The following is a 15212-nucleotide window of genomic DNA, read 5'->3' on the forward strand; positions in this document are numbered from 1 at the left end:
TGAGATCTACTTTATTAAAGAAGATACTTTCCATTAATATGTGTATTGGATGATGCTTCCCTGTTTTAAGGAATGGAGAGAGACACATGGAAAATTGAAAGTTAGGAGGGGAGATGGAAAAAACATGGTAATATATATGGAAATTCTTGTTCCTTTTGACACTGCCTTTTTTTCCCCTCACCCCCTTGTTGTGTACCACAGAAAGAGATTGCCCCTCCTTCTCCAGGAGAGAACCTGGTGGTTTCAAACCCTGTGGATTGCAGTGCAGCTTCTTGCCACTAGGTCACCAGAGCTCCCTTCTGTCACTGCTTTTGTGACCTACTGGAGGGGTTCTGATGGCAAGTTAATAAAGTGCTTGGCTCTAAAAGTGGTTAAAGTGCAGATAGTGGTTGAAACCCACCAGCTTCCCTGAGGCAGGAAGATGTGGCTATTGGCTCCCAAAAAGATTTACAGTCTCTGTTGGAATCTACACACAGTCAGTAAATTTTTGGGTTTTATAATTTATTTTACAGAAAATTGAAAGAAACCATTCTGTCTAGGGCCTTGAAAAACAAAGTAGGTGCTGGATAAATAAGCAGGTAGTATGTTTCCATGTTTATGGTGTTCTACTTTGTACAACTTTGGTAACAATTTCATCTCTCTCTCTCTCTTTTGGTTTTAATCGTGGTCTCAAGCAGGATATTTCCCCCAGATGTGTGTGTGTGTGTGTGTGTGTGTGTGTGTGTGTGTGTGTGTGTGGTGTACCATCAAATTGGAACCAATTCATAGCTGACCCTCTAGCAGGTTTTCAGAGGCAATAAATCCCACAGGATAATAATTTTTCTCTCCGTGTTGCTATTGTTGTTGTTGTTAAGTGCTATTGAGTCAAGCACGACTCGTAGCGATTCTAGAAACAAAAGACCTGGACCTTGTTCTATAACTGTCGTAATATTTTTACATTCATAGAGTTTCCAGAGGCATGTTGTTTAGGAAGTAGATGCCACTCCTGCTTCCAAGCCTGTCTCAATCTGGGAGCTCCACCAAACACTGTATAGAGAGTTCAACATAAACTCTGCATTGTGAGTTATTTTCATTATTATCACATATAGTTTATCACTTTGAATTTCAGTATAATAAATAGCAAGCCTTGTGTTCAAAGTGAACCAATATTTTATTTTATTTTTATGCCAGTAACATGGACATCATTTTCTGAAATGCACTATATATGCCAGTGTAATTGTTTTATACTTGGGTTTTAGTATTTTTTTCTGTTAATAGATTTATGTTCAGTCTTCATCTTGATGCCTCTCCACAATAGTTCAAAATATTTTACTTTAATTCTTTTTTTGTTAGCAAAGGTGATGTTTCTGACTTATCTTTAAGGATGTGATTGAGATGGTTCTCTTAGAAGTGGATATCTGACCTACCCATCCAGATCCTCAGTCTGTGACCAGGGCTTTCATATATGAAAATGACACAGACTGGAGCTGGTGGTCGGGGTACCAGAAAGCAAACACTGCCATTCCTATTCCATGTGATCATACCGCTGCTGGACACACACATACACACTGTTTTCATTAGAAGAGAATAAAAAAAAAAAACACCAAACTAGAAGCAAATTAACTTTCTAGACATCAGAATTAAAGTTCAGGGATTAAAGAGAGACAAAAAGGTCCTTTTATGAGGAAGAAGTGTTGTCATGTAAGTAGATAGCAAAGAGCTTGTGATAATTCAGGCAGCCACCTGCATAATGTGGAGAGACAGTGGGCAGAGGAAATGCAGTCAGGAAATGTTCTCTGCAGAACACCAGGCTGAAGTGTTGACATTTGTAAACTAGGCATGTGTTGGAGTAAAGAGTGTGGCATTGGAAACTGTTCTTGATTGATGTCTTCTTTTTTCCTGTATCTGCTAATCAGACTTTATAAAGACCCATAAGTAGGGAGGACAGGATTTTAGACATGGACATTTCTATAAAAGGATTTATCTGTCTTTGGGATTCCAAAAGAAGCCTTCACCACCACCACCCCAACCCTGAACGTGAACAAGGCAAGTCTTGGTAGTTTCCTTATTCAACCCCAGGGCTTGCAGTGTGGAGGTATTGCTCTGCAAGCTCAGGTATTGGACCAATTCCCCGAGTTAATTAAGGAAAGTTACTGCTATTAGAGCATGTCCCATTCATTTGAGCCTCTCTAAATGATACGGCATTATGTCTAAGAAATCCAATTGGCATTTTCTTTCTGTTACTTTGGTATCATTTTGAGTAAATTTTTTTCTTTCTTCTTCTGTCATCTTTATTCATTGGCCATTTTTTTTTCTTCATTTTTTATTGTGTACTGGTTTGCTTACAAAGTTTGTCTACATTGTTTTTCAGCCTGGATCTTTCCAATTTCCTTTACCCACTCCTCCATCTACCCATCAATCGTGTGACCCTGTGATTACCCCCCTGCCCATCCTCATAGTTTTTTTCCTACCCTGACCCATTGGCTCCTCATACAACCTTTTACTAGTTATCTTTCTATTTCTACAATAATGGTTTTATATAGTATTTGTCCTTATGGGTCTGAGTTAATTCATTTAACATAATGCTCTCTAGCCCTTTCCAAGTTAAGTTGTTGTCGTCATGTGCTGTCAAGTCGCCTGTGACTCATAGTGACTCTGTGTACAAAAGCTCTGAACCCTGCTCTGTCCTGTGCCAGCCTTATTGTCTTTGACACACCTACCCCTATTACCCCTGCCACTGAGTCAATGCATCTCATCGAGGGTCTTCCTCTATTGTATTGTCTCTCCATCCTCTCTAGCATAATTTCTCTTCCAAGGACTGGTCCCTTCTTGCAACATGCCCAAAGTATGTCAGATGGAGCTTTGGCATCCTTGCCTCCAAGGAGCAGCCTGGTTTCACCCTCTCTTTGTTTTCCTAGTAGTCCATAATATATTCAATACTCTCCTCCCACACCACAACTCAGTTATCAATTTTCCTTCCATCATCCCGAGTCATTGTCTAGCTTTCTGATGCATAGCATGTAATTGAGAAGACCACGGGCTGGGATCAGGCACACCTTAGTCTCCAGACTGACATTGTTGCTCTTCAGTGTTCTGGAAACGTACTTGACAGTTGACTTTCCCAATGCAATTCATCTTTTGATTTCCTGGCTGCTGGTACTATGAGTATTGATTGTGAAGCCAAGCAAGCTAGTTCTTTTCAAAATCATCGCTCCTGCGTGTGGTGTAGTATTCTTTCATGTGAGTATACCATAATTTCTCAAGCTATTCTATTGTGGTTGGATATTTGGGCTGTTTCCATGTGTGATGGTGAATAATGCTGCTATGAACATAGGTGTAATTCACCTACATTTTAGTAGTGATGTTTTGTTAGAAATGATGTAAAATTGCTGTATTCAAAGGCAGTTTCTGTCTATGTTGTTTTGAATGATCATTGTTGAACTGATGGTCTACTGCCCTTGAAGTAACATGCTGCCCTTTTCAATCTCTAGCGATCGTGGATGATGAAAGGCTCTCTGCAGAGGAGATGGATGAGAGGAGGCGGCAGAACATCGCTTATGAATATTTGTGCCACTTAGAGGAAGCCAAAAGGTGAGCTCCATGATCTTTTTATGCCTTCTACTGAGGATAAGATTCTTGATGACCTGGAGGGACTTCAATGCATGAGTGACTCTGTAGGTGCCAGGTTAAGGAGAGACTCTTGTTTTCGTTCTCTGATTTAGATCTGGTTAAGCTGTCCATGCAGAGAGAGAGAGAGAGAGAGTGTGTGTGTGTGTGTGTGTGTGTGTGTGTGTGTGTGTAGGAGGGATTATAACCTCGCCTTCTCACCCCACTCTAGTCCTGTGTCACAGCTGGATGAACACCACCCTCACCCATGCCCATATTACCAAAGTTGCAACAAATCATGTGGCAGGGCAATGGGAGGAGCACTTGCTGTTTGCAGTTGCTCAGGTAGAGTTAAGAATCAGTTCCTCCCATGGCCAAAGTCAAGACACTGGTTGTGGGATGGGGAGGGCTGCGCTCCTTTGTCTTCTCTAGAACCTCTCAGGAAATCACTTAGCAAATTTCACATTCTTTCAAAATCTTCATCTCCCTGGCTTGGATGTGGGGGAAACAATTTATTAAAGCAAGGTCCTTTCCCCACTCAGAGCTCCCTAAATCTTTTTACTCATGCTTTCCCCAATAATAATCACTGCTCACTAGGATAATAGCATATTAGACTGTGGCCTAGTGGTCACTAAACTGTCAGTTTATAATGTTGTTGTTGTTGTTGTTGTTATGTGCTGTCAAGTTGCTTGCGTCTCATAGTGACTCTATATACAACAGCCCTAAACTCTGCTCTGTCCTGTGCCAATCACACTGCCTCTGACACATCCATCCCGATTATCCCAGTCACTGAATCAATCCACCCCATAGAGGGCCTTCCCCTCCTGTGCTGTCCCTCCACCCTACCAAGCATGATGTCCCTCTCCAAGGACCAGTCCCTCCTTACAACATGTCCAAAGTATGTTAGACAAAGCTTCCGAATCCTTGCCTCCAAGGAGCCTCCCCATTTAACCCTCTCTAGGATGAATCTGTTTGTTTTCCTAGCAGTCCATGGTACGCGCAATACTCTTCTCCAGCACCACAGCTCAAAGGTATCAGTTCTCCTTCTATCCTCCCTAGTCACTGTCCAGCTCTCTGATACATAACAAGTGATTGCAATGACCATGGCCTGTATCAGATGCAGCTTAGTCTCCAGAGTGACACCATTGCTCTTCAGCACTTTGGAAAGGTCCCTAACAGATTTTCCCATGGCAATACGTCTTTTAATTTCCTGGCTACTGGTGCCAAGAGTGTTGACTGTGGAGCCAAGCAAACTAAAGCTGTGAACAATTTTAGTCTCTTCACCATCCATCCTGGTGCTGCCAATTAATTGGTCCAGTAGTGAAAATCTTTGTCTTCTTGACATTGAACCTCAATTCACATTGAAGGCTGCAGTCCTCGACCCTCTGCAGCAAGTTCTTCAGGTCCTCTTCAGTTTCAGCAAGCAGGATTGTGTCATCTGCATGACGCAGACTGTTGATAGACCTTCCACCAATCCTGATGCCGCATTTCTCCTCATAGAGCCCAGCCTCCCGGATAATCTTTTCTGCGTACAAGTTGAATAGGTATGGAGACAGGACACATCCCTGAAGTATGCCCTTCCCAGTTTTGAAGCATGCAGTGTTTCCTTACTCTGTTCTGACAACTCCCTCTTGGTCCAATTATAGGTTTTGCATTAGTACCATTAGTTCTGGGATTCCCATTCTCCTCAGAGTCAGCCATAGCTGTCTCCTTTTTAACCCATGGGTGTGTGACCATGTTGGGTGTGTCATCTCTAAAATTCCATTGACTCTAGACTTTTTAGATTAAGTCTGTCTGGATTTTCTGAGGAGAAAGTGAAGATAAAGAATTATTTGCACTTTGCACGTAGGACTCTATCAGAAAACTCTGAGAACTTTGTCCTTTGCTGGGTTAATGCTAATGTCCATATGCCCTGAGTCACATTTTGATTTAATGCTGCATGCTGTGATTGAGAACTATGGACAAAAGATACCCTCCAGCCCTCTTATCTATTTAACTATGAATACTCAGTGGCCATTAATTCACTCTGGTCACTGGTAAGTAGCTAATCTATGCATCCCAAAGAAATGGGGGTTTCAATTAGTATTTTGGACAAGGACATTCAGTGACATGTGCTAATTTGGCATAAGAATTGCTTTAAAAGGAGAGTTTCTCTGGGTTATACCAACATTTTAAGAAGTATCATATAACTTTTTTTAAATCTCTAAAGGCCTAGTGTAAAAATTATTTACCATGTCTGGCATCTGCAGTGAGGTTACCAAACTCGCTTTCAGCCCAAGATTATGAAAAACAAGATATTTTTTTGTTAGATTTTCTCTTAGAAGTTTAGATTAGAAGACATTCAAAGAAATATGTTTTCAAGGAAATAGCTTAAGTAGATTTGTGGAAAATGTTCTTCTACTGACATACACATTGCATTGTTCTCTGTTTATTATCTTGTTCTTTGTCAGGAGCCCTGTCATACAGAGAAGGCCTAATTTGAGGATCATCGACCTGATTTCTTAGTCCTACCTCTTCCACGGGAGGGCTCAGAACTGGTCAGGGTTTAGATCACTATTCATATGGTCCCTGTAAGTCATGGTTGACTTGATGGTACCCAACAATAGTAAAAACAACCTCTACTTCAGGAGTCCTGGTTGCACAATGGTGAAGTTGTGCAATGGTTAAGTGAATAAAGTTGGCATAGGATAGAGCAGGGTTCAGAACTGTTGTACATAGTGTTGCAAAGAGTAGCAGGGAACTCAATGTCATATATCAACTACAACAGCAACAACTTAACAAACTGTGTGTGATCTTGGAGAAGTCATTCACCTGTAGGATCTTCAGTTTTGTTCTTCTCTTAATGGGCCGGTAAAGATGACATCACCACCTGCTCTGGCTACTACATGGAATTTTTCATTTTATATTTTTATTTTTTTAAATTTTTCTAAAAGTCAACTAAAATTAAGACAGTGAAGGTATTCTGTAAACTCTTGTGCCAGTCAGGATAGTAGTTATACCATAGTTTCTGCCCCAGTATATGAAAGTGGCATAAAAATGGAGCATGAAAGCTTGTCATCTTCTGTAGTAGTTTCAAAATTCTGATGAATTCACCATAACAGTTGACCTTGAAAATTTCCTTAGAAACCGTTTAATTAAAGAAATAGACTATTTTTAAGTAAGACAATTCCTCATATATTTATTTTATGAGACGAGATTATATATATATATATATATAATATACACCAAATGGATTTTTTATTAAGATCTGACCATACTATGGACTTCCGAGAAAATAAATAGGTCTGTCTTGGAGAGTGTGAAACCAAGTTTCTCCTTGGAGGCTAGGATTTTGTAGTTCTGTCTCATATACTTTGGGCACATGACCAGCAGGGACCCATCCTTGGAGAATGTCATCATGCTCAGAAGGGTGGAGGGACAGTGCAGGAGAAGAAGGCCTTGGATGAAATGGATTGATATAGTAACTGGGGCAATGGAGGTTGTATTGGAGTCAGTGATACTGGCTCAGGACAGGGCAGCTTCAGAGCTCTTGTACTTAGAATCGCTCTGAGTTGCAGGTGACTTGACGGCACATGACAACAACAAACCTTTTTACTATTTCAGGGAAACTGATGTATGGTCTTTGAGTAGGTAAAAATATGTGGCTATTAAGAGTTTTATAGATGTGCTAAGATTTGAGAAAGCAGAGGGTGGTAGAATCAGATAGTCCCAAATGTAAGAAATAAAGCATTAGTCTCTGTTCAAAAACTAATATTTATTTTAAGGTATTTTATTGCACAGATCTTTTCCATCATTATTTCCTTAGGAATTTGTTATATTAAGACAATGTTAGTGCATACATGTGTATGTGTTTATGTGGATGTAGTTACCTTAGAATATTGGATTTCTCCTAAATGGTTCATTTGCAGATGTGTAGATTCAGCCAAGAGCTGTTTCTGATATTTTGTTTCAGTTGAAATAACTTTGGTGCATTTAACTAGAAATGTGTTTGCTTTGTTTTTGTACAGCTTTCCCCCCTGAAAATGATAATTGAAAGTATGTGTAGTTTCTATCTCTTGTAACTTTTAACATTAAAAAAGATGGAAGAAATACACGGAGTCACTGTACCAAAAAGAACTGACTTACAGGGAAAAATTTCAGGAAGTACCATATGAGCAGGAGCCAGTGGTAATGAAGGAGGAAGTGGGAGCTGTATTGAAGGCATTGGAAAAAACAAGACCCCTAGGAATCGGGGCTGGGGTGGGGGATACCAGTTGACTTGTTTCGTTTAACAGATGCAGCCCAGGGTGTGCAGCTCTGCCAGGAAATTTGGAGGACAGCTATCTGGCCAACAGATTGGAAGAGATTCATATTTGTTCCCATTCCCAAGAAGGGTGATCCAAGACAATGTGGAAACTATCTAACAATATCATTACTATCACATGCAAGAAAAATACTGCTGAAGATCATTCAAAAGCATCTAGAACAGTAGGGAACTGTCAGAAGTTCAAGCAGGATTTTGAAGAGACTATGGCACCAGGGATATCATTGTTGATGTCAGATGGATCCTGGCTAAAAGTAAAGAATACCAAAACGATGTCTATTCGTGCTTTACTGACTCTGCAAAGGCACTTGACTGCGTGGATCATAACAAATTATGGTTGATATTGAGAAGAATGTGAAACCAAGAGTACTTAATTGTGATCATGCAAAACTTATACCTAGATCGGGAGACTGTTGAGTAAACAGAGCAAGAAAACATTACATAGTTTAAAATTAAGAAGGGAGTGTGTCAGGGTTGTATTCTTTCTCCATACATACTCAATCTGTGTGCTGAGCAAATTGTTTGAGAAGCTGGACTATATGAAGAGGAATGTGGCGTCAGGATTGAAAGGAGGCTCCTCTATAATCTGTGTTATGCCTATGACACAACCTTGCCTGCTATGAATGTGAGGAGGACTTGAAGCCACTTGTTGCCAAGGATCAAGGACTGCAGCCTTCAATTTAGATTGCATCTCAATGTCAAGAAAACAAAGATCCTTACCACTGGACTTAGAGGCAGTGTCATGATGGATGGAGAAGAGATTGAACCTGTCAGCAACTTCATCTTGCTTGGATCCACAATTAACAGCCTTGGTAACAGAAGTCAGGAAATAAGAAGACATATTGCTCTGGGAAACTCTGCAGTTAGGAATCTCTCCAAGTTATTGAGGAGTAATCATATCAGTTTGAAGACTAAGGTGCACCTGAGTCAGGCCATGTCTTTCCAGTCACTTGCTATGCATCTAAGAGCAGAACAGTGAATAAGAGTGATAGAAGAAGAATCGATGCCTTTGAGCTGTGGTGTTGGGAGAAGAGTGTTGAACATCCCATGGATGGCCAAGAGAACAAATAAATAAGTATTGGAGAGGGTGCAGTCAGAGTGATCTTCGGAGGCTTCGCCTCACATACTTTGGGCATGTTGCTAAGAGGAGCTATTCCTTGGAGATGGGCATGATACTGGGAAGGGTAGAGGGTCAGCGAAGGAGAGGAAGACCCTCAACTAGATGGACTGACATGGTGACTGCTGCAGTGGGCTCTAATGTGTCAGGAAGTGTGAAGACTGCACAGGATAGAACAGGTTTGTGTGTGTTTCTGTGTCTGTGGGTGTCTGTGGGTGTCCGTGTGTGTCTGTGTGTCTGTGTGTCTGTGTCAGTGTGTGTCTGTGTGTCTGTGTCAGTGTGTCTCTGTGTCTCTGTCTGTGTCTCTGTGTGTGTGTTTCTCTGTCTGTGTCTCTTTGTGTGTGGCTGTCTGTCTGTCTGTCTGTGTGTGTGTCTGTTTCTGTGTCTGTGTCTCTGTGTGTCTATGTGTGTGTGTCTGTGTGTCTGTGTCTGTCTGTGTGTGTCTGTGTCTGTGTCTGTGTCTCTATGTCTGTCTGAGTATCTGTGTCTGTGTCTCTCTGTGTGTCTGTCTGTCTGTGTCTGTGTGTCTGTCTCTCTGTGTCTGTGTGTCTGTCTGTGTATGTCTGTGTGTGTCTGTGTGTGCATGTCTATCCTGTTCAGATCATTTTTTCATAGGCTCACTGTGAGTTGTACTTGATTCGATGGCACCTAACAACAACATACCTTATAACTTAGAAGTTTTAAAAAGTTAGGATGAAAAAAAAAGTCTGGATTATAGTATTTCAAAATATTTTTAATATTAATTTTACTAATTTCAAGATTCTATGGTAACTAAAACCAAGCCATTAAAAGATTATTTTACAACATTACAGAAATGAAAAAGGATAGTAATTTAGTATTATGAGCAAGATTAAATAAAAAAAAAAACCTAGATGATCCAAATACAATGGGGATTAATGTGTTAGAATCAGTGAGTCTGGCTCAGGACAGGACAGGCTTCAAAGCTGCGTTACATAGGATCACTATGGGTCATAGGTGACTCACCGGCACATAACAACAGCAACAGATGAAATAGACAAATTCTTAGAAATACAGAAACTACCAAGACTGATTTGAAGAGAGGAAATATTAATACAAGCAAAAAATGGAATTAGTCGTCAAAACACTTTTCACAAGAAAAATCCAAATCCACAGATTTTCACAGGAGAATTCTACCAAAAGTGGAAAGAGGTTTAGCACTAATCTTTCACAAACTCTTTGAAGAAATAGAATAGAATGGAATACTTCCAAGTACCTTCTTTAGAGCCTAGTGATACCTGCTACCAAAACTAAAGACACTGTGAACACCTACAGAGCACTCTTATCTTATTAGTATAACCACAAATATCCTCAGCAAAAGTTTATCAGATTGAATGTAGTAAAATAGGAACAGGAGTATATATCACCATATAGGATCTATCCCAGAAACACAAGCTTCAAAACCATTTATTATTAGGAGATCTGGTGGCCTCGTGGACATAATAAGGAAGAAATTGCATTACCAACCCAAACATAAACAAACCAAGAGAATTAGTAATAAAAAACCTTTTACAAGGAAAATCCAAAATTCACTAAGTAAAAAAATAAAACCACCACCACCAAACCTTAAAGAACCTAAATTGCATGATTATCCCATTAGACTAAAAAAAAAGCATTTGACAAATCCAAACCCTTAATAAAAAAACTTAAAACCCCCTAAAACCAACAGAGGTAGAAAGAACCTTATTCAAGTTGATAAAGAGTGTTTGTGAGAATCGAACAGCTAATATACAAAGCGTTGAAAGGCTGAATGTTTTCTTCATAAGATAAGCGTATTTGAGGTCACTGCTTGTATTAAATATTGTACTGGAGTTTTGGGGTAGGGCACTTACACAAGGAAGAAAGAAAAAGCGCTCAGATTAAAATGGAAGAAGTAAAACTATAAGTATTATCATCTAGTTTATGAATCGTTCTAAAGAATCCATTAAAAGACTCGTCGCAGTACAACTTTGTAGAATTCAAGATCTATATAAAAAACTCCATTACATTTCTGTACCTTCTGAATAACTTGTTGCTGTTGATCAGAAGCAGTAAATTGCATGGGAGGAAATTGCCTGTCTTTCTTGGAGCAGCTGGAAAATTTGAACCACCTACCTTTGGGTTGATCATGCAACTCTTTATTCATTATGTCCCAGGTCTCTACATTGTTGTTGTTATGTGCTATTGAGTCACTTGCAACTCATAGTGACCCTATGCACAACAGCTCCAAACTCTGCTCTGTCCTGTGCCAATCTCATTGTCTCCGACATACTCATCCCGATTTCCCCAGTCACCGAATCAGTCCACCTCCCAGAGGGCCTTCCCCTCCTGCGCTTGCCCCCCTCCTCCCTCCCAAGCATGATGGTCCTTCTCCAAGGACCAGTCCCTCTTTACAACATGACCAAAGTATGTCAGATGAAGTTTCAGAATCCTTGCCTCCAAGGAGCAGCCCAGTTTAACCCTCTCCGGGATGAATCTGTTTGTCCTCTTAGCAGTCCATGGTACCCTCAGCACTCTTCTCCAACACCAAAGCTCAAAAGCATCAATTCTCCTTCTATCCTCCCCAGTCATTGTCCAGCTCTCTGATGCATAACAAGTGATTGCAAAGACCATGGCCTGTACCAGATGCACCTTAGTCTCCAGAGACACACCATTGCTCTTCAGTACTTTAGAGAGGTCCCTAACAGCAGACTTTCCCATCACAATACATCTTTTAATTTCCTGGCTGCTGGTGCCAAGAGTGTTGATTGTGGAGCCAAGCAGACTAAAGCTGTCAACAATCTCAATCTCTTCACTATCCGTCCTGATGCTGCCAATTGGTCCAGTGGTGAGAATCTTTGTCTTCTTGACATTGAGCCTCAATCCATATTGAAGGCTGCAGTCCCTGACCATCAGCAGCAAGCTCTTCAGGTCCTCCTCAGTTTCAACAAGCAGGGTTGTGTCGTCTGCATAACGCAGATTGTTGATAGATTTTCCACCAATCCTGATGCCGCATTTCTCCTCATAGAGCCAGCCTCTGGGATGATCTGTTCTGCATACAGATATGGAGACAGGACACATTCCTGGCGTACGCCCTTCCCAATTTTGAACCATGCAGTTTTTCCTTGCTCTGTTCTGACTACTGCTTCTTGGTTCTCTACATTAGCAATGAATAATCTGAAGTTGAAGTTAAGAGAGCAGTCCAATTTGCGATGTCTTCTAAAAGACATAAGAATAAATTTCACAAATGAAGTTTGCTATTTGAAAACGGCAAATGTTATTAACACAGTAGCACTTAGCGGAGCTCTGGTGGCCTAGTGGCAAAAAAGCTGTATGCAATCTCAGAGGTATGTGGTTCAAATCCACCAGAAGCTCTGCTGGAGAAGAAGGGGCAATCTCCTCCTGTACCAATCAGATCCGATTTGACAGGACACACACACAAAAATTTAATAATAATAATAATAATGACACTAGCACTTTCCATAATGTTCTACAGATTGATGTTGAACATAACCTCAAGCAAAAATTCCATTTGCCTTTATTTTCCTCCAGATTGACACCCAAACCCAAACTTACATTCATTGCTTCTGACTCCTGGTGACCCTTCTATCAGGCTTTCCAGGCTGTAAATCTTTACAGGAAGAGACCGCACATCTTTCTATCCTGGAGCAGCTGGAAGATTTGAATGTCTGACCTGGTTTGCAGCACAGCTCATAGCACCCTGCCAGGTGGGCTCTTAAAATATGAAACATAGATCCTAAAATTTATATGCAAGTACAAGAGTCCTAGAATAGCCCAAACAACCTTGAAATGAAAAACAAAGTTGGAAGATGTATACTTCTTGATTTCCAGACTTAGTAAAAGCTGTAGTAATCAAAACAGTGCAATATTGGTCTAAAGATAGGCATATACATCAATGGAATAGAATTGAGAGTCCAGAAATAAATCCTGACAGTTGTAATTTTCAACATGATTATCAAGACAGTTCAGTGAGGGAAAAACAGTCTTTTAAACAAATGGTGGTAAAGCAATTATCCCCATGCACAAGAATGAACTTGGATCCTTCTGTATCAGCCATACAGAAAATTTAACTTACAAAGAGTCATTGACCTAAATGTGAGAAATACAGCTATAAAACTATAAGAAAACAACATGGGAATAGATCTTTGTGACCTTGACTTTGACAGTGATCCCTTAGATGTGTACTAAATGCACAAGCAACATGAGAAAAATAGATAAATTAGATGTTGTAAAAACGAAAATCTCTCTTGCTTTAACAAACATCAGTAAAATGAAAAGCCAGCTCACAGAGTGAGAGAAAATGTTTTGGCAAATAGTATGCTTGATAAGGCACTTATATCTAGGATATGGAAATTTTTACAACTCATCAGTAAAAAAATACCTACTTAAAAATGTTAAAGGCAAAAGGATCTGACTAGACATTTCTTTAAAGCAGTTACGCAGATGACCAATTTACACATGAAAAGAGACTGGGTACAAGGGAGTTTATTTCTACTCATTAGAAACTCCATATAACAGAGTAGAATGTTCCATAGGATTAGACATGCTGTTAGCATCATCTAAGACCAAGCTTCTCCAGTTATTTGAATTGACCTGCCACTCCATAGTAGAAATATGGACAGTCTCTTCCTGTTACCAGTTACAACGAATGAAATTCGATGAAGGGTCACTGTGAGTCAGAACCAACTCAATGGTGGTGAGGTATTTTGACTTTTAAAAAATATTTACAGAAGCACATTACTATGGCTTTTCTCTTGCCGAACTATTGGGTGGATTTGAACCACCAACCTTTCAATTAACAGCCCACCTTTTAACTGTTGTGCTACCCATATGAGGGAAATGTGAAACAAAACCACAGTGAGTCTGCTTCATATCTAACGTAGTTTTAATTAAAGAGACTGAAAGTGACAAATGTTTGTGAGGAAGTAGGGAAATTGAAACCCTTGGTCATTGTTAGTGTGATTGTGAAATTGTGCAAATACTTAAAAAAACTGTCTGGCAGTTCCTCAAAAAGGTAAACATGCTCAGTCACAGAGGAAGATATTTGGATGGCCAACAGACACTTGAAGAAATACTCAAAGTCATTGGCAATAAGAGAGATGCATTTCAAAACTACAATAAGATGTCATCTCACCCCAGTAGCGGTGGCAAAGTTTAACTGGACAGCAAGCATCAAATGTTGGAGAGGTTGTGGAGAGATTGGAGCTCTCATACCTATTGATGGGACTGTAGAATGGTATGACCACTTTGGAAGGCAGTTTGGTGTATTCTTAAAAATCTGAACATAGAAATTTAATATGACCCAGCTATCCCACTGTTGCAACATGTCCAAAGTATGTCAGACGAAGCCCCAGAATCCTTGCCTCCAAGGAGTAGCCTGGTTTAACCCTCTCTAGAATGAATCTGTTTGTTTTCTTGGCAGTCCATGGTACATTCAATACTCTTCTCCAGCACCACAGCTCAAAGGAGAGGGACATCATGCTGGGTAGAGTAGAGTGACAGCGCAGGAGAGGAAGACCCTCTATGAGGTGGATTGATTCAGTGACTGGGGTAATCGGGATGGGTGTGTCAGAGGCAGTGCGATTGGCACAGGATAGAGCAGGGTTTAGGGCTGTTGTACATAGGGTCGCTATGAGTTGCAAACGACTCGATGGCACATAACAACAACAACAACAACATCCCACTGTTAGGAATATACCCCAAGGACAACAGGACTGAGACACAAACAGAGATTTGTACACTGGTGTTCATAACAGCATTATTCACAACAAACGACTGGATTGAGAAACTGTGGTACAGTCACATGATGGAATACTATGCAATACTCAGGAGCAACGATTTTGAAAAATAATATATAATGTGGGAGAGGCTGGAGAGCATTTTGGTGAGTGAACGAACTCAGGTACATAAAAAAACAAATACTGTAAAAGGCCATTATTATAAAAACAGAAGGATAACCAGTGAGATGTGTATGGCCATACAAAGAGGGAAGAGGAGGGGGCAGGGGGTTAAGGGTAGGGAGTGGGGGAAATCATGGTGTTGAAGAGTTTGATGAGTGAAAGGAGAAAGTGGAAAAAGAAAAATGTACATGAATGAAACATAAGAGAAAAAAGAGAGAGAAAGAGAGACAAAAAAAAGAAAACCACCCCCAAAACCCATCACAAATCAGAGTAGGTGTGCATAAAAAAATAAAAGGCAAACATAGTTTTC

The 15212-nt window shown here is 40.3% G+C and overlaps 1 protein-coding gene across 1 annotated transcript in view; it reads left to right on the top strand.

Annotated features, from left to right (window-relative positions):
• The first annotated feature begins 3478 nt into the window (after positions 1–3478).
• The window catches only part of IQGAP2 (IQ motif containing GTPase activating protein 2), a 392955-nt gene continuing 381221 nt past the window's right edge, over positions 3479–15212 (top strand). Inside the window, exon 1 of the mRNA XM_006889829.1 lies at positions 3479–3570. Coding sequence (XP_006889891.1) covers positions 3506–3570 — 65 coding nt within the window. The 5' untranslated portion in view covers positions 3479–3505. The remainder of the gene's footprint in view (positions 3571–15212) is intronic.

The sequence above is a fragment of the Elephantulus edwardii genome, unplaced genomic scaffold (assembly GCF_000299155.1).
Source record: "Elephantulus edwardii isolate Elephantulus edwardi_28Jun2011 unplaced genomic scaffold, EleEdw1.0 scaffold00082, whole genome shotgun sequence".
Lineage (NCBI taxonomy): Eukaryota > Metazoa > Chordata > Mammalia > Macroscelidea > Macroscelididae > Elephantulus > Elephantulus edwardii.